Consider the following 24622-nt stretch of genomic DNA (forward strand, 5'->3'; position numbering starts at 1 on the left):
ATTTGGGCATGATCTCCATCCAAATTTTAAAAAAAGAGTTCTACATGCCACAGTTAACCCAGCCATCCTGGCTTTACTAATATTTTGTCCAGTTTCACAAATTCTAACTTCCTAGATGTTAACAGTAGATGCCAACACTATAAAAGATTTTCTTTTACAACCACCATGGCATACTGTGAAATTTTCCATACAGCCTTGTTTGAAAAAGAGTCTTTTCCTGATATGACACTACAGCATCTACAGACATACAAATGACAACTGAAAAGACGTATTTTCAACTTTGATTGGATTTATAAGAAAAATAGTATAAAACAGTATAGAGGAATGACAGCTGATTCACAAGTTTTTAAACAGTATGTCAAAAGGGGGGGGGGGGGCGGAATTCTAGATCTGCCTATATTTTAAAGCTAAAATTTCATATGCAGAAAAGAAACTAAACCAAAAACCCAACAAAATACCAGACGAGTGGATTTGTATGATGTATGACTGGGAGGGTGGGCGGGAAACAGAATGAGCAAAATGGCTGATTTTTCTATTTTCTCTGTGTGTTTTACAGATTTATGCAGCATCATCTGCTGTTTGTCTTGTTTGTTTATCCACAGAGGGAAATTTGCTCCAGAATAATCTTGTGAACGACCCTTAACCAGACTGCTTAGAAACTGCAGAATTTCTTTTAAGCTACTAATGAATTATGTGTGAGTGCAGACAGTTTCACTTGGAGTAGAAAGAAGTTCAAAAACCAACAGATAAGAAAATACAATGAGATTTGAAAGCTGAGAAATAAGTATGAAAGAGGAAAAATTCACTGGGAATGCAAGATGAGCTAGAAAACAGGGGCCAGGAGAGAACACTTAATGAACGTATTTAAGAACCTTGTTAAATGCACAGTGATCACAGGAAGCAGAAGATTCTACATGACACAATAACAGCAGAAAGGAATAAACACTTCTAATACCACATCACACTGAGGTCATTGACTGGGACACAGAAAAATCTCTACCGAGCAGAGCTGTGCAAGTCATTTTTATCCATGTGGTGGTGAAGGCAATAAATAAATAAATAAATGTCTGAGTCAAGCTGAAACAGTTTCCTTTACAATGAAATGAAAACTCAACTGCAAAATTAATTTTGAATCAATGCAAAAAAAATTACATTCTATTCCATTTTGTTTTGGCATTGTTTTTACTGAATGGGAGGAAGGACTCTGAACTGAAAAATGCTTTAACAGCCTAAAGTCATTATTTATAAGCTTCATTTCAATATTAAAAAAATGGGTGAAAAATGTTTGTTTCGTATTTTTTCAGCAAGAACTACTCTTTACATTGGGGTCTGACTTTATGAATTTTTCGGTACTTCCCAAATTCCAAATTTCAACAACATATTCTGTGTTCAAAATATTGCCTATCTGTAGTCAAAATTTCCAAAAGGAGGGGAAGAAAAACACAGAAGTTTTGACTCAGTGCTGAGGACCCTGGTGCTCTAATAGCCTCTACCAGGCCAACCCAGGAATACAGCTAAAATTGGAAAGCAATGAAAAAGTACCAAAGGCAGACAGTATCAATGCACTACAGCAGCTCACATTCCCGGCTGGAGTGGGTGAACAATTCACTTAGACGATGAGCTATTTCTCCCCATAAGTATTCCTTAAGCAGCATCAAGTTTTCTAAATATGTGTTACTTGAAATTATTTCCCAGCTAATTACCACAGCTGGTTTGTTTCCAGATTGCCCAAGACCATTGAAATAAAGATCTGTCTTATTTCTGCTAAAATTGCTCTTCAAGCATGTTGGTTATTTTGATGGGGTCTACAGGCTTCATATTTAATCAAAAAAATGTACTGCCTAGATCAAATGCAAAGCTGGATTTCCATGTATTTGGGTAAAAAATTCCTTAATTTAACAGATACTGCTGCCCCACAACATTCGTTTGTTAGACTACCAAGAGAAACCAAACAGAAACGGTCATAAATATGGCCTGAGAGGTTTCAAGACAAGTATCTTGGAACATAGCTGTATCTACATTGCAGAACTGGTGCACTTCACACCACACCCCCAGCAACACCCCAGTTCCTTGGTTATCCCTACTTCTCAACTTGGTGTTTGAATACAAGAGGGTGCACTCCCCACATCTCCTTCAGAAAGAAACCTTGCTATGTGAGTAGAAGGGAGTTTCAGCGATTCTGCAGAGCCTGCCCAATCCATACAAATGGAAAACACAGACTAAGAAGTGCTTCTTGGAACAGAATTTCCCCTCTGTGCAGACATAATCAGTGAAGCCCAATCATGGGGACCGGAACACACAAAAGTACCTATATAACATGTAGAAGCAGTTAATTTTATTACATTATTTAAATAAATTATGGGAGCACCTGCATTTAAGCACTAAATAATGGTAAATGCAGATAACCAGATTCTTTCTTGAACTGACCATATGCATGCATAGCTTAATAACCACCTTATCACTTAAAAAAGAATGCGCTAACAGCTTCTAAAAACGCGGGACTGATCATAATAGATGGGCTGGATCCTGAAAGAACATCATTAAATCACAGTTCCCTATATTCCAAGAATCCATTCCAGTCTGAAGAGGCCTTGGTCAAATTCATATTAAAATTTGATTCAGGGCATTAAGAGAAGAGACTCACTTTATCTAGATTAAGACTAATAGGAAACTATTTGCATGGTTACCCTAAGTTTACACAGTCTACAAAGTAATGCATAGGTCTATTGTAGTTTCTGGAGACCCTGCTCTGAAGCGTATAGAAAGATTCACTAGTGAATCCACACAGTGCTAACCTTGCTGGCCTGAACAGCCACACAGCCTGAACTTAGAAACTGTGAGACTCTTAGTCATACTGTTTCATCAATGCTACTACATTTTTTGCTGCCATTAACTGCCAAAGGAGGAGAGCAGGAAGACTTGCTTCCTAGATAAATACCTATAGTAAATACAACTCAGAGAAATCTCAGGAACTCAGTGCAATGACTTGCATCCTCCCAATGCTGCTGTTCCTCAGCTTCCAAGATTATATTGTCCAAACTCAATATTCATCCTATACTTACCAACTCCTGAGTGTCCTAAAACGAGTTATGCTGATAAAAAGAGTGAAGTATGCCAACAATTCTAAACACTAACATGCCTAAGAGTGTGCTATCCATTTGTTACAGTGTGTTTGTCACGTTGTTAATATACTGTTAATACATTGCCAATGCAAAAATTCCAACAGTTCTAAAAACAGTATGCCCAAAATAATTCTGTGAAGCAAGGGGAGGTCTGTAGTGTAATTTTCAAATGCAGAAAGCTGCAGAAAAGCTTTAGCAAAGCAAGCACTACAATTTGGCAAGCAGACACCGCTCTACCAGTGTAAATACAAAAGAAGCAATCTGATGATAAAACCAGGGTATTATTGTCCCTCGTACTTACAGGGTGTGGGGGGGGGGTTTGTTTGGTTTAGGGGGCGTTGTTTTGGGTGGGGTTTTCTTTACCCTGAAGAGGCTACCGATTTAAATTCATCCATTAATTTCCACCATTAATGGGCCAGCCTCAAACTAGAATGGCAAATGAAGTAATGGTATCCTATAACTATGAATATCTAAAAGAATAATGTTGATTTATTGTTTTGGTGAATATTCAAGTGCACAAAGAGGAAGACCTGCCCTGTGGTTGTGGGCAGGGAGAGGAGGACTGATAGGGAGGAAGCAAACTTCAGCATCTTGGCTAAGCTCATTACTGCAAGCAGAAGTGTTTATGTAGAGCTCCCATCAAGTAGGGAATTTGCAGAGCCACAAATATCTCAGAATCAAAGACTGCTATTTAATCAAGGAAAAGTCAATGTTAAAAATCAATCAGGAACAATTTTAAATATAAATTAGGACTAATTAATCAACTGAGGGATTTTTTTCATTTTGAAAAGGTCTTTAAAAAGTTCAAGCTTTTATAAATCAAAGCTGTTCCTTTTCAGAACCTTCCAGGATTTTCAGACTTTTAAATTCCATCTAGTTTGCCTTTATACACAACAAGCCAGATACTGATATTAGTTACATATACACAAAGAAACCTGAATTTTGCTTAAAAAACATTTAGTATGGGATGACTATTCCTGATAGAGGACAATCCCATTTCTGTGAAAATAATTTACAGCGGGTCAGAATTATCCCATACTAGCACCTGAATTTCCAGTTTTGTTACTGAGTTTACACAGGCAAAAATGGGGGACTGATAAGGCACTAAAGTTTGATTTCTTAGCTAGTCTAGACATGCCTTCCAGCCCTCACTGAAGGTGCCAGTCGGTAGGTTCTGACATATTCTAAAAATGTTTAACCCATAAACCAGTTAAAGATGCAAAGGTCAGAACAGGACAGGAGATGGTTTTCCTGTCACGCAAAAATTTGTAAGTTCTTAAATCTGCACTGGAATGAGCTAAAAGTTTTGGCCAACTCATTCTTCCAATCCAGAGGACAGTAAAGGTTACTTGCTCTCTGACTGCTTACTGGAGAACATGGAACTGGGTTTTCCGGGTAAGTGTTGTCCTCATGTAATTACTAGCTGCTCTGAAGAATAACTAGTTCCAGTGAATCAACATTTTCCAGTGAAAGAGAGCTTTAGCAGAACATTCCTTATCATCTGGCAGTGTGCCCAGGTGGCCAAGAAGGCCAACAGCATCCTGGCCTGTATCAGAAACAGTGTGGCCAGCAGGTCTAGGGAAGTGATCATCCCCCTGTACTCGGCACTGGTGAGGCCGCACCTCGAATACTAAGTTCATTTTTGGGCCCCTCACTACAAGAAGGACATTGAGGTGCTGGAGCGTGTCCAGAGAAGGGCGACGAAGCTGGTGAGGGGTCTGGAGCACAAGTCTGATGAGGAGCGGCTGAGGGAACTGGGGTTGTTCAGTCTGGAGAAGAGGAGGCTGAGGGGAGACCTCATCGCTCTCTACAATTACCTGGAAGGAGGTTGCAGAGAGGTGGGTGTTGGTCTCTTCTCCCAAGTGACTAGTGACAGGACAAGAGGAAATGGCCTCAAGTTGCACCAGGGGAGGTTTAGACTGGATATTAGGAAAAATTTCTTTACTGAGAGAGTGGTGAAGCACTGGAAGAGGCTGCCCAGGGAGGTGGTGGAGTCACCATCATTGGAGGTGTTCAAAAAAAGTGTAGATGTGGCATTGTGGGACATGGTTTAGTGGGCATGATGGTGTTGGGTTGATGGTTGGGCTTGATGATCTTAGAGGTCTTTTCCAACCTTAATCATTTTGTGATTCTGTGATCTCCAGCTTAGATTGCTTGCTCGTCTGGCTTCATTTTCCTCAGTTGTCTTAAAAAAAACAAAACAAAACTCAAACAGAAAAAAAAACCTACACACACCCCCTCACAAACAAACACCACCACTAAGGAAAAAAAGATGACTGCATGCAGTCTGGTAAGCGGATACAATGCTATGTACCAAAAGGATTACTAGGTGAGGTTTCCTAGCTAGAACTCCGCCTTCTTTAGGTAGCCACAAAAGGTAAAAGATGTCAGACAGCAAAGATCAATATAGCAATGGGAGGATACTAGCTGCACAAAGGCCTTGACGGGAAAGGAGGTAAGACGAGAATCAGGCACTGTAGCCAGCATATAAGAAGTCATCAAATAAATGCATGACTACATTAGAAATTTTAAATAATTGCAAATATTAAAACCATGAAACATCAATACAATAGGAATTAGGAACTTCCCTAGAACTTTGCACCAAAACGAGTCACACATGAACCTCTTTTAGATATGTAGTCTATCAATCTTCCAAGTACTCAAGCAGATGTGTTAGTGGCCATCTGTAAATGATTTAGCAGCCAATTCTGCACAGTTTTCTGAGAGTACCACAGCATTATTTAACCTTGTGCAGTAAATGCTGGGGGAAAAGTGATTTGTAAACAAGCAGGCAAAAAAGACATACCTATAGCACACTCCTACCTCTTCTTTATTTTGACAATTTTTGTACTCGTGAAACTGTCTTGTCTATTGGACTAGATGACCTTTAAAGGTCCCTTTCCAACCAAAACCATTCTATGATTCTATTGGGAGGTTCAGGACGTTTACAAGATAAAGAGCTTATCGTTTATCACTGAAGAAGGTGTGTGTTTGTCTACCCACAGGATGACAGACAAATTTCTATCATTCACTGAGGAATATAGGCCCTTATCACCATGGTGACAGCTGAGATGTATTCACTATAAAGCATTTGCAATACTACTTGTGTATTAAGTATAATAATTATAACAGAAATATAATAAATAGCCTCACCACCTAAACTAACAAGTATCCTTATCATCCAGACCCTAATTCTCCATATTTCCATTCCCTATGGCTACTACATCTATGATAGTGCAGTTAGTCACATCTTTATTTTGCTTAAAGGCTTATTGCACTGTAGCTTCCCTACTAAACAGCATCTAAATCTAGCCCCTAAATCACCTCAAGGCTGACTTCTAAGACAGTGATCTGACAGTGTGCTGCAATTTAATTGTGTTTTTGAGCTGAGTTTCAGTCTGAGAAGAAGAGGTGATGCAATGCATAGGAAAAATGAGAGGAATCACACAATAAAGGCATAGGGCTGGAAGACAGTGTGACTTAAGAGTATGTGACTGCCACAGACTTATTTTTTTATCTTAGGCAAATGCTTTGATACCTCTGCTCTCCCTTCATCCCTTCAGATCAACAGAGATCTCCGACTGTCTGTTATGTGGATATAAAGGCAAGCTCTTTGGGGAATAGAGGCATCTCACTGTGTTCATCCAAGACTTGGTACACTGAGATTCTAACTTCAGTAAGGCACTCCAGGAACAAGTGACATACAAACTAAACCGCAAAAACACTTACTGACCTCAACTATGGTTAGTTATCTCAGCTAGCAATGAACACATTTTATACCCACAGAGAACAACTCAAAGAAGTTTTTACTACAGTTAATTCTTTGTGTCAGACTGTTATAGCAGTGCCTTACACTTTCTACATATGACACAACCTTATACAGGATGTTTTGAGGTTTTTTTCTTTTCTTTTTTAACCACGCAAATTTTTCAATTGCCCAGCAGCAGAAGTGAATAGCAGGTGCATGGCAGCCAACTCACTTCTCGGGGATGTGTTTTAGTTACTAACATAGCACCAGCAGCTGCCTGAAGCTGCCTTTGTTGCTCATGTAGCAATTTATTTCATTAAGCCTTCCCATTCTTAAGACTGAGTTTGGATTCAATCCATGTTAGCTGACACTGGGGTACTATACAGAATTAAAGTTTGTAAATCTCACAAGAACAGCCTTGTAAACAAAACTTCTACTACAAAGACATCTTTACATTACAGATAAAGCCAAAATTCTGGCCTATACTGACTGCAGAAACTAAAAAGACTGCCTTCCCACTGGTGGGAATTTGTTGTAATACTAACCTTTTCATACAGTGCCATGGGGATGGATACCTATAAACTGCTTTGTAAAGTGCGAAGAATGAGCCTGTCTTGAAGCTATATAGATCAGCACTAGCTGAGGACAAACTACCTGTTTGAGAATAGGGGAATATATCTATTCTTCTTCAGCTGAAGAAATACAAAATTGAAGCATCGCTAAAAGAGTCAGTGCTATAAATGGATACTAACTCTCATGTTTCTGCATGCGAGTTGAGGGACCAAGGAGACACCTTGTATGCTCTTGTTGATTAAAAGGTGCAAGTAATATACCAAATACATAAACTAAGTTCCAACAAGAGCAATATATATAGCGATTTCTGTACACACATAAAGAGACTAGGACACGGGCAAACACACAAACATTTTTGTAAAACATAGCTTCATAAAACCTCAACAGTTACAAATCACAGATACAAGCAGTGTGTCATGCACCTGAAGGAATGTTTTAGCCCTGACACATGTGCATCAACAATGATCACAGTAAACAGAAGAACCTATATTTTGGCTCCTGTTTGATATTCTTCTGTATGGCATTGTTCACTGATTATTTTTTGGGGGTCGGGAATAAGACAATTGGTAAGGAAGGGCGGGTTCTGTGAAAGGAGAAATGAAATATGAAGAGGTCATATAGGAACAAATGACTGAAACTATTGCATTTCTAAAGTCTTTTTTATTGGGTCAGTGTATTTATTTCTGGTAACGGGCTAAAAATGCTTGGTAACCTCAACTGAAAAAATAAACCTGTATGCGTTACCTTTAGCCAATCCATGCATTTCTCCTACAGATGTCTCAATGTTAATCTGTGCCTTTTGGCTTCACTTTTAATTTTTCAGCAAATTTCACTGCATTACTGTTGCAAATATCTGGCCTTCCACCCTTTGCCCCCCCGCCTTTTCATACATTAGGTTGACAGATCAAGTGATTTCTCTGCCCCAAAACTCTGCCATCTGCATGTGCCCTGATCTGTCCTTCAGTGTACTGAAACACATTTTTGACTTGCTTGGGATGTGGACCAGGGCTTAGATCCAGACTAAGTATTCATATAAATGCGGATCTCTGCTGTTAAGGTGCAGCTGGGAAGAAATGAAATCATGAAGACACAATTCTGATTTAAGTTTACTACTTGATACTTTCCCCAGCTGCCAAACAGAAGTTTGGGAAAACCACTGAGAGAGGCACAAAAATCTCCTTTTCTAACAAATCTGAGGTGTCCTTAAATGCTCAGTGCATAAGAGTGAAAAAAATATCGCAGTAGCTGTTTTAAAACCTCACACAGAAGCAGCGGATAGCAGGAACTCTGCATGCATCTCATGAATGTTCTACTTTCCCCCTTTGAATACAGAGATCAGTCTTGGACAGAGTGTTAAAGACTCGCCATGAAGGGCTATTCTTTGCTATTACTTTAGGCTAAAACAAAAGACACTTCAGGAGATACAATCATTGCTGCCTAGTTCCTTTTCCTGGGTTCCTACAATGGGCCCCAGTCCTTTTTTTTTTCCTTCCACACATCTTTCTCTTATTTTTTTCTTCTGTCCTTTTACTCTTTCTTTCTGCCTCATTGAATCCATTAAAGCCTTTATATAGCCTGCTATTGGGAAATAAATTTTCTTTGGGACTAGTGACTGAGTCTTAACTGCTGGCAAGCAAGGCTTAACTCCTGACGGGAGGGCAGATAAAATGATGGGTAAAAGGTATGAAAAGTCCATCTCTGAATTTGGGGTCTTTGAGCACACCGGATACCTTGGCAGTGTCTTGCTGGTAATCTGCTCAAGGAAAAGGAACATCCTAATCCTAGCAGTTTTTCCACCTCTTTCATGCATTAGTCTTGATACACTGAATTATCTTTCTGCTCATATTTGCAACCAGATCAACATACTCTTTTCAATTATCTTCCCTGGTTCAGGTCCATATGCCAGTCCTTTTTGTAAATTAGAAGGCACTCTGACATCAACAGAGATGTGCTGCTATGAAAGAGATGTAAAATTGGGTCCTCTCTCAATTAATACAAAATTATCCACAGTCAGAAATATAAGCACTATTCAGGTCTGCCAATGGTTTAATAAACTATTTCAAAGACACTAAAGCTAGACTCAAACTGAGTGCACTGCAGTTTACTTCAGAACCAGAACTGACCTGCACGCAAGCTGAAAAATCTATCACTCTGGGGTGATAACCTAGGTTTTATACAGGTAAATGATGCAAGAGACGCAAGGGAGCTACAGAGGGGCCAAGCAGAGACCTGTCTGAGGACAGAAAAAGAAAATCAACCCATGGCCCTACTTAGTATAAGAAAAGAGGTCTGCATACAAAGAGGCCAGCTTAAGCAGGTGTATACAGGCTGACACAAAAGCTCCTGGCCCTCCCTGCCTTCCTTGGAGCAGAAAGCTCTGTGGGGTCAAATCTTTTGCCATGGGGATACATTCTAACAGTGATGGCCTTGGCAGATGATTTGCAAGATCTAAGGCTTGGAATGAAGGGGAAAAGCCTTCAAATCTTGAAGTTCTGAGTAGCTGCTACATAAAGTTGAAAACATCTCAACTATCTGAGAACCACAGAAATCATTCACAAAATATAAAGAAATATGAGCCGAGGCGGGGGAAGCAGGGGGAAAGGTGAAAAATAATTTACTATTAGTGTGTCTCCTATTGTCTCCAACCCAGATAATGAAATTATCTGGGGGGGATGAACAGTGAGACATCCGTAAATCATCCTACATGCCCCAGCACTGCAAATGCAGGTGGAGGAGGGAGCACGACTATAAAAGGAGAGGTAAGAGGGGAACGTGTAGAGTCCGAGAGTGAGAGATGACACTAGACTCAGCTAGCCAGTGCCTGACAGCTTACATTTTGCATTTTAAACTGTTCATACAAATTCTGTGGTTTTCCTCAACAGAAAAATGAAAAATAAAATGTAACCAATAGTTTTTTTAGTAACACATATCAAGGAGTTTGATTTATTGGAATAAACTCTCAACAGCTCAGATGTCTATTTTGTATTGAACTATTCAGAACTATCAGAACTGCAGCCTGGGACAGAAGGTCTTCAGAAGCACTAGAGAGTGAAAAAAACAGGACTCTACATCTTTAGTTAAACCTTGCTAAAATGTGGATGCTAATTATTTTAGTACTTATCATTGGCCATCTTATTCATTCATTATAAACGTTCTTACAGTTTTCAGTGATTCTTCCCTGCCCATAACGTTCACAGGTTAACAATAATGTCAAAACTACTTACCAAGCCATTTTTCTATTTTGCTAATAGGTCTATGTCAAGATGCCCCAAACAGGCTGTACCTTACTGTTTTCTCTTATCTCTGGTCTTTTAACACATAGAATTAATACAAACTTCCATAAAATTTCTTGACAATTTACACTTAAATGGCCCTTCATTGTGTTCAGCTCAGCAAATCAAACTGATCAGTGGAACGAATTGAGAAGTAAGGAACAGTGCAGCATTGGGAAGGACAACAGGCATGGAGTTACAAAATGAATTTCACAAAGTCCAGTTTAAGACCCTCATATTGAGCACAGCTATAAAATGCACTCAGCAGCCTTTACAAGACTCTTGTCTAAGTTTTACATGTAAAGCTTAAGTAAAACACAAACCAGGAAAAAAAAAATCTAGGCGTCCATATGGAATCTAACCAAGTTTGCCAAATGTAACATTTAGAATGAGACAGGCTCCCATCAGAACCATTAAGCAGAAAAGAACTATGGAGAACATTGCAGGTTAAGACACTATGCACATACACAGGAAAAAAAAAACATTCAATAGCTTAAGAGTAAAATAACAAATTATGCCATCACTTACACATATTCAAGCCAACATCCTGCTTACTTGTGGTAGGTAAAACAATACTGCTGCTCCTTTAAGAGAAGAAGATTCTCTGCTTTGCTAAGGTGTTTATAACTTTGCCAATGATGTCATGGTAGAAAGTGAAATACTTGAATTAATAATGAAAGTGACAAGTTTAAAAAAATCAGAGTGCCTCATACTTTCATGTTTATATATAATAACTACATCACCAAGAAAGCTTGCAAGGTCATTTCTAATAGTTTACAATGATGAACTGCAAATTATTTTCTTAACCAAACAGTATCCTTTTTAGAGATGCAATGGATAATATGTGGCTATCCCATGATAAATTAGGAGACAAGTCATAAATGTTTCATGAGGAGATACTGTGTAATCATTAATCTATTATTTTAGCTTTTGACTTGCAGGACTATTTAATCAAGCATCTTTGACAACTCATGTTTATGTAGAGAGAGTAGCTATAGCAGTGCTTTTTCTTACGTAGCACTTAAACAGATGAGAGCACAGCAATACCTTTCAACAATGCTTTCTGTGCTATGGTTAAGAGAGTACCTACAGAGTGAAAAGGGGTAGCAAGTGATAAACAGAACCATATTAGTGTTTTCTAGCATGTTTTCGAGTCAGAGCTTGATGAGACAGTGTACAAGACATTTTCAAAGTTGATTATGATCTGAAAAACCAAGGAAATTTGTTTTAGAGCATCATCCACAGCTTTTTACAGGGGACATGGCCTCTTAGCTCTGGGTCTACTCCTCTAGATTGTTTTGTAGACACTTGATACCTGTGAAAGAGTTGATGCTTTCTGCATGTTCTTGTGTCAAGTCAGGACAACACTCCTGACCTTACCTTTCAGCATCAGCCTCTACTTTTATTAGCTTCTCCTGTTGTAGTTTTGAAGTATACCAAGTGGGGAAGACAGCGTAAAGTTAACACACTCGAAGATCAGGATTGATGTTCAACTTCAGGGAACTCAACACAAAGAATAGGAAAGGATCAAAAGATTCAGAAGTCAGAATCAGATAGAATAATATTCAGTGATTACTGAAGCCTATCTCTGATACATAAATTAGTTCCAGAAAAATTTGAAGAACAGATTCTTATGAGCCTCAGATGATCCTGAAACAACACGAGAAGGATTTATCATCACATATTGTCCAGCAGCTAATGGAGAAGTACAAAACAATGTGGAAGAACTATTTGGGTTTGGCTCTGGCAAAAGAATAGACATATAGTCTTTGTGATACTAATGAAAACTCATTCAAAGAGACTGCAAAAGTATATGAGTCTTGGTCTTAGCGGTCATGCAAGCAGTGTGATATTCTCATACTAAATAACCCAAAAATCTTGAAGGTACCCAACAATATCCTTTTAACACTTCATATCAGAAAATGCTGGCTTTGTCTTGAGTCATAGAAGGACAAAACCTGACCTACAGTTTTACAACAGACATTAATTTTTTTTTTGTTTACTAAATGTTTCTCAGAACAAAAGCAATTTTCCGCCAGCTATCCAGATTTTTTCAAATTAGTGTTACCCAGACAAATTATATCAGAAATAATTACACTTATTGGTGTTACCCAAATTTTTTTATGGAAAGGTTTCAGAGAACAAATTGGAATGCACTGTAAATCTGAACACAGTTTACTATTTTGTAAGGAACATAAGCTTTTTCTGTTGTCTGCTTTTTGTTACCAAACTATTATTTAATAATGTATTCTATTGCTGTAGAATACATGGCAAAGCAAAGAAAATGTTTTGGGGTACAAGTGCATATGGCAGTATTATATGTTACAAATATTCTGTAAGATGGAAGCTGTCTTTTTGGCAATGTTTATCTATAACATCCTTTGGCAATGTTTATCTATAACATCCTTTGGCAGACATGCTGAAGTCTTCAGCAGACTTTGCATTATTTGTTCATTAGGTCCAGCTCTTTGCAATAAGACTGAAAGGGTCTTAGCTTGATTTTCCAAGAAATGTAAAAGACACTGCATATGGACAAGGGCAGTTTATGGCATTTATTACACATCAAACACTCACTGCCTAAACCAGTCTTTGGATCCAAATCTATTAGTCATTATTATATTAGTTTCCCTTTTACAAGGAGTTTTTCTTTTCTCTTTGTGGATTGCTTTAAAACATAAGATATCACAGTTAAAAATGCAAAGCTGGGGGTGTGGTAAAATGTTCTAATATCCATACCTGAAAACAATAGCAAGACTGCGGGTTGCTTTTTAACACTTTTGATTCAATCACTCCTGATCTACAGAGTGGGCAGAAGTAGTACTCTTTTATATAGCACCGAGAACAGCATTGCATGATATGCTTCTATGATAAAGACATGAGCAAGTTCGATCAGTTGCCTCATGGCTGCATGACACACTGTATGCCGATTAGCTGCCACTCCCATTCATGAATAGGCCAGTGATGCTGAATAGGAAAGAAAGACTCAAGAAAAAAACATATATATCCAGCTATTAACTTAGTTAATAGTAACACAGATTTTTTTTTTTTTTTTTAATGGTTGGACTTGATGATCTTACAGGTCTTTTCCAACCTTAGTGATTCTGTGATTTTATTAATACAGAAGTATTTTCAAGTCATTTTGTGTGCACGAATAATTGCAAGCATTCAAATCCATGCTACGTGTTACTACAGATGATACAAAAAAGTGTTTTAATCAGGAGTGGATGACAGAAATATAACAAGCTAAGCAAAAAAAAGTATAATTCAGTAACAAAATTTAATATTGGAATGAACCTCCATGTAGAAAAAAAGTAATGACTCATATCATGAGGACAATTAAGCATTGGAATAGATTGCCCCAAGACACGTGAAATCTCTGTCCTTGGAGGTTTTTAAGACTCAGCCAGTCAAAGCACTAAGAAAACCATTCTGAGTTCATTGTTGATCCTTTTTTGACCAAGAGGCTGCACAAGAAACTTCCCAAGATCCCTTCCAACCTGTACAATTTTGTGATTCTATAAATCCACGTATCTGACAGGGTTCCAAACTAACAATATCAGCACCAGACAGAGATGTGTTGATGCATTCAAAAAGTAAGCAAGATGCTTGAACAGAAAACAAATGGACTGATGAATAAGACACAGACTACCATAATGCCTTTATATAACTCTAAGTCTACCACCCTCCTCACTTCAAAAGGAATTGTGCGTAGAAGTTGCTACAAGTGAGAAGTTACTCAGAGAAGTGATCACTATCTGAAAAAACTCCCATACTCTCATTACAAAAAAAAAAAAAAGATAAAAGGAAAATACTAGGATTACTTCCTTCAGCAAGCAATTTAGGAAAAATAGATTTGGAACTTCTGGTGTCCCTTTCTTGAAGTTTAAAGCGCAAGGACACGTAGTCAAATTAATAAATGAATAGTCAAGATCCAAAAAAGAACTGGTTCCCCGGTACCTTAAGATTTCATGAATGTTATATGAAGATCAAAAATTAGCAAGACTCAGAAACTACGTAGGTATATACATTATAGAAATACTCAGAATTGTCATAATTAGCAATCAAAAGTATTTTGGAAAAATAAGATACTAAACCAAGCCCTAATGATCAGAGTCTAGAACGATACTTTAAATGTTTAGAAAATTAACTTTCTTCAGCCTTCTACGCAGTTCTTACCTCATCTTAGGAAGCATTTGATGCTAGCTATGGAAAATACTTCTGCATAAGATGGGTATCATGTATTATCAAGCTCAGCATGTTGCAGTATACACATAACATTATGATAACATCACATTGTCATATTTTTCTCCTTCTGATTTTGAGTTTCTCTTTCAAAGACCCTGCATTTAGTATATATGCAACATTCTAAATGTGAAAGCTAGCATACAAATAACTTCGGATCTAAGATTGAATAATTAATGGCAAGAACCTCAGAAAAGGCACAAACACATTTCTCCTGAAAGCTGCCAGAACCACCTGAAATTATTTTGATATTACACATCAGTTGGAATGGAAAACTGAAATGTTTTGTGAAAAAGTGATGACTTTCAAGAACAGTAATGGAAAAGTTTGAAACATCTCGTTAACAGTGTCACAAACACTTCATTTGGAGTTAAACTTTATGTTAGATTTAATATATTTAATATCTTAAAATATTAAATATTCATAATCTGAGTAGATGAGTTCTGTGGTAGTGCTAGTTGGAGAATGATGGTTTTATTTTATGACAGCTTTTAAGGCTTGGATTTTTTTTTTCACCATGCATTAGGTTGCAGAGTAAAAAGAGGAAAAGAGTAAACCAACCTCCTGAATATTTCACAGAACACAGCTGTATGAAGATGGTTTCTCTCTCCCCTTCTCCATTTTGCCTGTTTCCCCTGTCTTCTTTCTCTCTAGCTATTCTGTCCCACAGACACCTTCCTTTGAAAATGTTTCCAAAGGTGATAAAACTTTAAGTTTTCTGCTTTGAATGTGTTATTTCAATGAAATTATTCCATCCAATTAAAGTATATAGCAAATTTTATCAGGCTAGCCTAAAACCACTTTTAATATTATGATAAAAGGCTAGAAGTAAATTTTAAATGTTTCCTGGAAATGAGCATATAATAAATTCAATCTAGTGTGAAGGACTATGATTGGATGAGCTTAAATATGAACTTTTGAAATGCCAATATATCAGAAATGGAAACTGCAGCCCAGAAGACTGCTCTGTCGTCTATATTTCTGAGCATTTCATTCTTTTGTAGCATCTACATCTGACTGCTATGTCTTTGTTTAGCTGGTCTGGGAAGGCAGTGAGATGGCACAGATTTCCAGGGACTCTGGCTGTAATAAGTGGCAAGTGTGACAATATTAAAATCCTTAAATACATCTAAAAAGTGAACTTATGTCCAGGAAAAAAACAGATCACTGGAAACCTATTGCAATGTCACACATTCATCTAAGCCTTTCTTACTAATTAGAGGAACAGAGATGGAAAAAAAGAAACGCTTAGTAGTGACTGTGAAAGATCCTTACTGCATGTTTCTTGAGAAGCAATGGAACCTCTGCATAGGCAGTCTGCTGAATACCACAATGTCTCCTGAGGAACACAGGAATCTACCAGTCTGCTTCCTCAACATTTTGGAAACAGAACTGCTGCTCATGGTAAACCAATCTAAATAGTGTAAATATATGATGAGTCTACTTCTTACAGGACCCTGATCTAATTTTTTTAAGCTTGAGACCTATAAAGTTGAATACTGGGTATTAATTCAATTTTCTTTGCACTTCTGTTGCAAGACTGCTAGCTGTTTCTGCTTAGTTGAAAAGCTTATCATCCCATTTCAAGTGGGCAAGACATATCTATTTCTCAGGCTGTTTCACGTAACCTCATCAGAAAGGTGATTATCAAAATCACACCGAAATAAAATCAAATAAAATTTATTCCACCTACCAGTAAGCTGAGGTTTAAAAAAGAAAAAAAGGTCAAACAAGTCAGTTTCACTTTAATTACTTCCAAAATGCAAGATCTATTTCTGGGGAAATGGTATAAACTGAAGGAATCTCCTATGATATTTATATGAAGAACAATAAAAATCTGAACATAAACCACAGAAATGCAAAAATGTGAAATACTATCCTTTTCACAATCACTGGAGCCTCTCTCCCTATCAGCAAATGATTTTTAACAATGCTATTTTTCTTAAGTACAGTGCAGTTTTGCACAACCTTGCATGTATGCATGCATGTGCATTCACAGTACATGTTTTTTCCTCCACCCTTGGGACAGATTACACTACGGTAGAATAGAGCTCCATCTTCAGACATTCTTTCCGATGGAAAAAAGAAAATTAGTTTTACTCAGCTTCATTTCTGCACTGCCAGCTGTAGCTCCTCAGACAACTCTAAACTACTTTTGTAGCTCCCTGGAGTGCATGCTTCAAAGACATATGGACATTTATCTTGTCATCCCCTTATATCACCTTTGCGTCTCTCTATTTTTCTCTTTAGGATTTCCCCCCCTCTTTCCTCTAAACTATTCATGCTTATATGTATCCCTAGACAGTCTTTCTCAGCATTTTTCCTGCAGTGGCTTGGTAAAAGTAGGGCGGCATAAATCTGTTTGTGCAAATACTTAGATGAAAAATGGAGTACTAGAATGACTGACATAGTTGGCAAATATAGACAGAATTCAGCAAATGGCTTCAGTCAAAATTTTGATGGGAAGAAGGATGTGTGTGGTTGAGAAAGCTGAAAAATTTCACTCTGACATTTTCTAAATTAAAAAAAACACTCTACATATCAAACATTTCATTTATAAACGTAGGCTAATAAAACAGAAACAAACAAAAAAATCCAACCACACTTCCAAACTAAGTAATAAACAATTGAAAATTAAATGCACAAAACATTTCAATCCACCAATTATTTTTTTCTTTATACTCTGATTCCAGCATGAGAAACTAGTGCTTTTTTTAGACCCCCTGCTCCAGAACTATGGCTCTTTTCCTCTCCCTGTTTAGCTAATTAATCATATATTCTACTCAGAACTACGTCTGCTACTACTCCAGGGGCAACCTCTCCATCATCCCATGACTCGCTTAGGCTGTGAAGTAATGTCTCTCTGTTGGGTGTCCAGTATGGAATGGCATTCACTCAAAAAGTTACAAGAGTACTAGATGTTTTTCTTTTTTCCGCTAAAACGTCCATCTTTATCTCTGAGTTTTTTCATTATTTCTGCTTTTGGTGTTTCATTTGCATTTGTTGTAGGTTGCTTGTATTTCTAAATTCTCTCTGCTTATGTGTGTAATTTACTTGTGTCACTGAGAGTTTCAACTCCTGTCAGTTTGGGACAAAATTCAAATTCATGCACAGAAATCAACACAACGCGGTAATGATTTCAAGGATTGGCCAGTAGGGTAGTCCGCTAAATTAACAAAACCAAAACAAAACCAAAAAACCCCCCCAGCCTCATCTAACAGAATTAGGGAAAAAGCACATCATGAAAACCAAGAGGAACAAAACAATGCAAAGTATGACAGGTTCTTAATTACCTAGTATTACAATTATATACCCCCACGTATCACCTCAAGGTGAGCAATGCAAGATGCATGTGAAATTCTAGTGTTCTGATTTAAATAAATGTAAATGACAACACAGCTTTGGAGCACAACAGAGTCATAATACAGCTGATGCACAGAGTATTAACCTCACCTTTCCAGTAGACTTTGTTCCTTTCCAAATGCAAAAATAGCAGATAGTCCAAGCAGCAAGGAGGCACAGTGCAAGTTCCCAGCGAAGATTCCCAATATGTTCAATTCCATCAGATATAGCTAGCACCCTTCGTCTTCCAAGAAAAAAAAAAAAAGAAAAAAAAAGATAATAATATTGAAGCAAAACAGCACTACATATAAAACACTGGGCTAAAACCAAATCAACTTCAACCAAGCAGACTCCTAGTTACTGACTACTGAAAACACACCATGCTAAGATAGGCAAGACAAAAGGAAAAAGATAGAACATTTGCAGGGGATTTTACATCCGGTTAAAAATGAACAAATGTTAAATTATTCCAGTGACAAAATAAAAAATATTTTAAAATAACTTTTGCATAAAATAAAAGCCAAAGAAAAAAAATTCTTTGAATTAGTAACTGACATACATAAGCCCAAAATAAAACACTTCAATAATAAATGTTTTTTTCAATTTTACTGTTTTTTCAGAAAAAAAAGTTCTAATCTTTATTTTTACCTTGTAACATTTATTTTCATAAATTTCCTTTTATAATTGAAACCCTAATTTTAAAACATTTATTTTCAAAACTGTCAAACATCACGTTTTCAAGGTGGATTTTATTTAGGAAATGCTAACAATGGTAATATTTTAAAAACAAACAAACAAGGTTTTTTTGTTAAAAGTGGTCAGCAAAAATATGTATGGCATTACTATTTGAAAATAGTGTATTTAAAATACTAGCCACTCAGTTCTAAAAACCTAAGTCCTCATATATTTTAGGAACACCCCTCACAGCTCACAGTCTGAAGCCGAAGTATTTGCTAACTTAGTAAACAAGATAGAGAGAGAGAGTGAAAAGCTTTTTTTTTTTTTTTTTAACAAGAATTTGGGAACAGGAAAAAAAAAAATCAAGTTAATTGCTAGCATTCACACAGGAAACCTGCAGAACCAGACTTCAATGCTAGTTTCCAGAAATCTGGGGTAGCATTTTATTCATGAGAACAAATTTTTTTTTTATATAAGAATGATGCTCTTATCTGGGAGATGCATGGTCCTTTTACGCCTTTTTATTTTTACTTTAAATAAACACTCAGATTAAACAAAATGTAAATTATTTACCACCCCGTAAATAAAACATGGGTACTCCTGGTTGTATGGATTGAAGAGGTTAAAAGCAAGAGCAAAAATTTATTCCTATAACATGCAATGATTTCATGAATTCTTTTAAGATTTTTCAATTGCTCTTAAGCCTGAAAGAAACGCTATAAGTAATTAAAAGACTTTTTTTCAGGAATCTCAATTTTCCAGAACAATAAAAGTAAGATTTAAATGGTATGTGAGGTCAGAAGTTGATATGGATTTAAATTCCATACATTTGGAGATTCAGAAACATCTCATTATTTTTAAACAACTGAAAGCAAGCAATTAGTCATTTACTAATTATATATACAGAATAATTCATTTCAGTCATTCAAGCCTTTTATTGGCTTAATCAAATCTCTATAGGGACTGGTCACGGCTCATTCCATGTGTGTTTCCATAAATATATTTGCACACCTGTACGCACACATATACACATTCACATAAAAATTTCCAACATTCAACCTTACATAAATTATCCTGAGCAAGGTTTTCTCTGAAATCTGTATTACATGTTATCTATACAACCTCAGAGACCCTAGACTTACACTTCCCTCCCTCCTGGAGACATTGTGAATGAATGAATAAACTGATTTTCACAGGTACTCTGATATAGTTAAAAGCCCTATAATAATCACTGTATTATATATATAATTATCGTGCATATAGTTATACAGATAATGTAATTAATTACAATAAAATATATTTAGGTTAAAAGTTGAATATTAAGTTAAAAAAAGTTCAACCTACAATTACCCACGTGAAATAATTCTTCCTTTTGCATTTGATTCAGTCATTGGCCAAGGCGATCAATTCAGGGAGTATAAGGTAGGATCATGTAATTCAAGGCCATGCCTAAAATAAATAAATGTTGGGGCTACCTGGGGAGGAATCTGATCTGGTTCTTTCTGCTTTCACCAGCAGTAGGTTGAGGATGAAGGGAAGTTCCATCACCTGGCTCTAATGATGGAGTAAGAGGATGGAGACATCAGCAGCTGGTGATATGGTGGGAAAATAAAATAAAAAAAATCTAACTATCACCAAGTCTTTCAGATGGCCATACAGATGCTGCAGAACCTATTCAGTCTTTCACACATTTCAAGAGCTGAAGCTGCTGTTCCTGCTGCAGCCCTGGGGTGCAGCCACTTACCACGCGTTCTAGAAGTTAACTACTTAGCTAAGGCAGGACAAAACTTAACAGGTTAAAGAAAAATCACAAAAAATCCCAAAACCCTAAAGCCTGAGGTTTGTCTTCTTATTTTCCAATGAATATAGAGGTAAAAGATCTTTCCACTTAAAAAAAAAAAAAAGGGGGGGGGAAGGGAAGTTACACAAACTTTTTGCAATAGAAAGTGTTATGTGCTTAAAGGTAAAAATAATGCCACCTCATCCACGTTCCCTCCTCATCCAGCAACTAGCTTTATTCTGCAAAGCTTTGGCATCATCTACTTAGGGAGAAAAGTGATCTAGCATGGAACACCCTCAGCTAGCTAAGACCTGCATAGGCTACAATCACTCCTCAACTTCCAGACCCACGAATGTGTCAACTGAGGTATCAATCTTTATTCAGCTGTCTGGTAGCGCAGTTGCAGAACTGTGTGCTGTGGGAAAAAGACATGGAAAGCTTTCAATAATAATTCCACAACACTGCCACCGCATTGCAAAATACCAAGCATGATGGAAGTATACGGCTGATACGTTGGCATACTCGAGGCTCAAACAGATCTTGCAGAATTACTTTAGATTCACACCATAATCCACATCCAGCTGCCAAAGTAATCCATTTCAGTAGCCAGTCACTTGAATTACTATGTTGTTCTTCCCTAACTGCATAACAATTTCTTAATAAATAAAGGTTATTACTCTCTCTCTCTGATGGTTAGAATGTTTCACACACCAAAAGACAACTTTGTCTTAAAAGCACAATTCTCAGTGAAGATTCGAGATGAGGATTTTTAAAAGCAACCAGTTTCTGGAAGCTGTCTGCAAAAAGCCAATGTTCAGTCTTTTCTGAATGCTCTGTGAGAAGTCTCAAATAGCAGAGACACCTACCTTACCCATCCAAAAATCTTGACCTGATTCTTTTGTAAAGAGTGTCATAGAAAGTAAATGGCAAATTAATGGCCTCAACGCAATTATCCTTGTTGCACCCATTTAAAAAAGACACATGGTGCCAATCAACTTGAACTGTTAGCGCCCTAATGAGTATTTAAATATACTGAAGTGCTGTAAATTGTTTTGTATTTTCTTTGTTCAAGCAGAACAAAGGTTTAGTGTTTCCCTTAGAAAGTAAGCAGCAACAAGTCCAGAACATATAATTAAACTATAATGTACAATGTATGCAAAAAATAGATCCAAGGAAGAGAAAGTCTTGCTCAGAGGCTAGCAGTGATATCCTCAGCAGGCACAACGCAGCTCTCCTTAATGTCAGGGCCTTAGCTCTCCTGCTGAAACCATCTGAAACAGCAGCCACAGATGCAGGTTTTGGAAGGAGAAGGCATTCAGAACATGAAATTCTTCTCACAAAGCCTCAGTTCAGTCTGACTGTAGACAGCCTCATATCTGCTCTTATTCTTTTATTATTCAACTTAAATAAAATAAAAAGCCAGGGAATTTTAAAAATACATGATTCTCCCCTGCGTCCAAGACGTGAGGTCAATGTATTCAGGGGTCGGAAGATGACAGAGCTGATCACAGCTTCTTGCCCCTCAGCAGTTCAGCTTCTATCTAAAAGCTGCCATAACCTTGCATAAATTGCACAGACAACAACAACAAAAAAGAGATAGTGTAGCTTTCACTACATCTTCTTCTTCTTCTCTTACCACTGCAAGTCCCCTACACTACTTTGTTCTCCTCACCTCTTAATGCAGGGAAAGACAGAGAAAGAAAATCAGTAGCAAAATCAGCATTGAAAGTGATACTCTCTGTTTTGAAATAACAAGCATTTGAAAAAGAGTTCTATAGTGAGATGCCCAGGAACAGCCAAATGTGTGAAGGTTGTTTGCACCAATGTTTCATCACTTGTGATTGCACATATTAAAGCAGAGAAGAAGGGAGTAGTTTATGCACATTGCATAATTTATGCAGATTGCAATGGGAAGAGGTTGCAAACAGCTCACAGTCATTGTAAGGGAAATTATTCTTGAACAGAGGGCCTCAGTCTCACCCCTAAGCATGCCTGGTATAAACTACATGGTCTTGTAAAATAAGACAATAGGATTCTGAGACAAACTACAAACTCATAGTGGTTTTATATTCCAATTATCAGGTGATATTAAAAGTAAAAAAGAAAAATAGTGATTTTCTGAGCACAAGGCGCCCTAGTTAGATAACTACATAAGCCTGACACTATCAGGAAAGCCCCTGGAGATAACTGACAAAGCAAATTTATATAAGTGAATTATCAAGAATCAGAAACCTAAGTTAAGGGATGAGTTCAAGACATTTCTGTGTGATAAAACTTGTCAATTGTCAAATCTGAATATCCCAGGAGGGATTAGAATGCCAGTGGCCATATGACTTAGCAAAGGTCACTACATGCCAGACATACTATAAAAAAGTGGACACGTCCAGAGATTGCCTCCTAGATTTTGCTTCTTGAATTCTATATGCTTTCCCAAAGGAATCGCACGTCTGTCCTTAACAGCCTATTAAAAAAAATACAACTAGAATCTGCAGAGTTCATTTTCACTTCAGCTGGTTTGGTTCACAATTGTGTGAAGAAAAAAAAAAGATAATATTTTTCCTTATATATCAAGACTTATCAAAGCTGAGGATCTCAAAGTAAAATCCTCCAAAATTAAATGAGGAGAAATATCTTAATGGACATTTCATTGGAATGTCTTGAAACTTTATTACGAGAACTCACTACTGCCACTGGCCTAAGACCTGAACATACTTACCTTCAGAAAAATATTGCAAAATCATCTACCTTGCAGGGCATTTAAGGGAAAAGATACTGGGTTCAGGAAGGTTATCTAATGTTCTCTTAATAAATGAAAGTTTCCATAAATCATCATACATCTAAAGAAATAAAAAAATCAACAACAATACTGATTAAAAAATGCCCAAGAACCTAGAGGACCACTGTAGTTGCCAGTACAACAAACCGGAGGTAGTTGTAGGTAACCATGTGAATTACTACAGAATGCAAGATCACTGGTTAGTACAAGCCATATTAAGCAGCGTAACTTTGAGTATACTGAGTTTGCTGCTAACAACTTAAGACTACGTGAAACTTTGCTGTAAAAAAGATTTGTCCTGCACAGAGAGACCTGAAGATACAAATCATTAACTATTTCTGGATCTCATTGAAAATAGAAATCGATGAGAGTTTGAAAAGATTTATTGCAGGTACTGAGTTGGTTTCTTTGTTGTTGTAGTTTTGGGGGTTTTTTGTTCTGTTGTTTAAAAATAGGCAGCAGTTCAGTTTCTCAAACCAACCGATAGCCTGGGAAAGAAGCTAGGGGACTGGTGGCATTTGAGCATCTTGAAAAGAATATTGAGGGAAATAAGCTCCATTGGTATTAGGGTTAATTTGGAATGCAAAGGTTAACTCAAACCAGAATAAGGTTTTTAATTAATAATAGCAAACTATTAATTCCATACAGGATATTTTGCTTGTAAATGGAAAATTGAATTTAAACCAGAGTGGATTTTTAACGTGTCTCACACCCAAAGACACACTATGTTTGACCATTTCACTACCACTAGTCACACATACATAGCTTGACTAAGTGTTACGGAAGAAAGATTTTTACTTTTCTTCCTGTACATAACACAGCAGAAAAGTGATAAAAGTTACAAGAATCTAATGAATAAAAGATAAATTTAAGTGGAATAATAGGACATATATCTGAAGGGTGGCATTCATTATGTTTCCTGTTAGCAGTTAGAAATGCTGATGTTTGGTCACAAGGGTATTTACCACTAGACTGAACAAAATCATGACATTATTACCACAGTCTAGATTTATTCTGGTTACAGCTTATAGTACCAAATATTGTAAGCCTATTTTAAGCTTACAGTTTAACTTGAATCAAAATATAAGT

At 37.1% G+C, this 24622-nt stretch overlaps 1 protein-coding gene across 1 annotated transcript in view; it reads right to left on the reverse strand.

The window, feature by feature from the left end:
• The window catches only part of SLC6A11 (solute carrier family 6 member 11), a 102139-nt gene that overhangs the window by 56718 nt on the left and 20799 nt on the right, over positions 1–24622 (reverse strand). Inside the window, exon 5 of the mRNA XM_009809167.2 lies at positions 18411–18543. Within this exon, the coding sequence (XP_009807469.1) occupies positions 18411–18543 (133 nt within the window). The remainder of the gene's footprint in view (positions 1–18410; positions 18544–24622) is intronic.

Source organism: Gavia stellata, chromosome 12, assembly GCF_030936135.1.
Source record: "Gavia stellata isolate bGavSte3 chromosome 12, bGavSte3.hap2, whole genome shotgun sequence".
Classification (NCBI taxonomy): domain Eukaryota; kingdom Metazoa; phylum Chordata; class Aves; order Gaviiformes; family Gaviidae; genus Gavia; species Gavia stellata.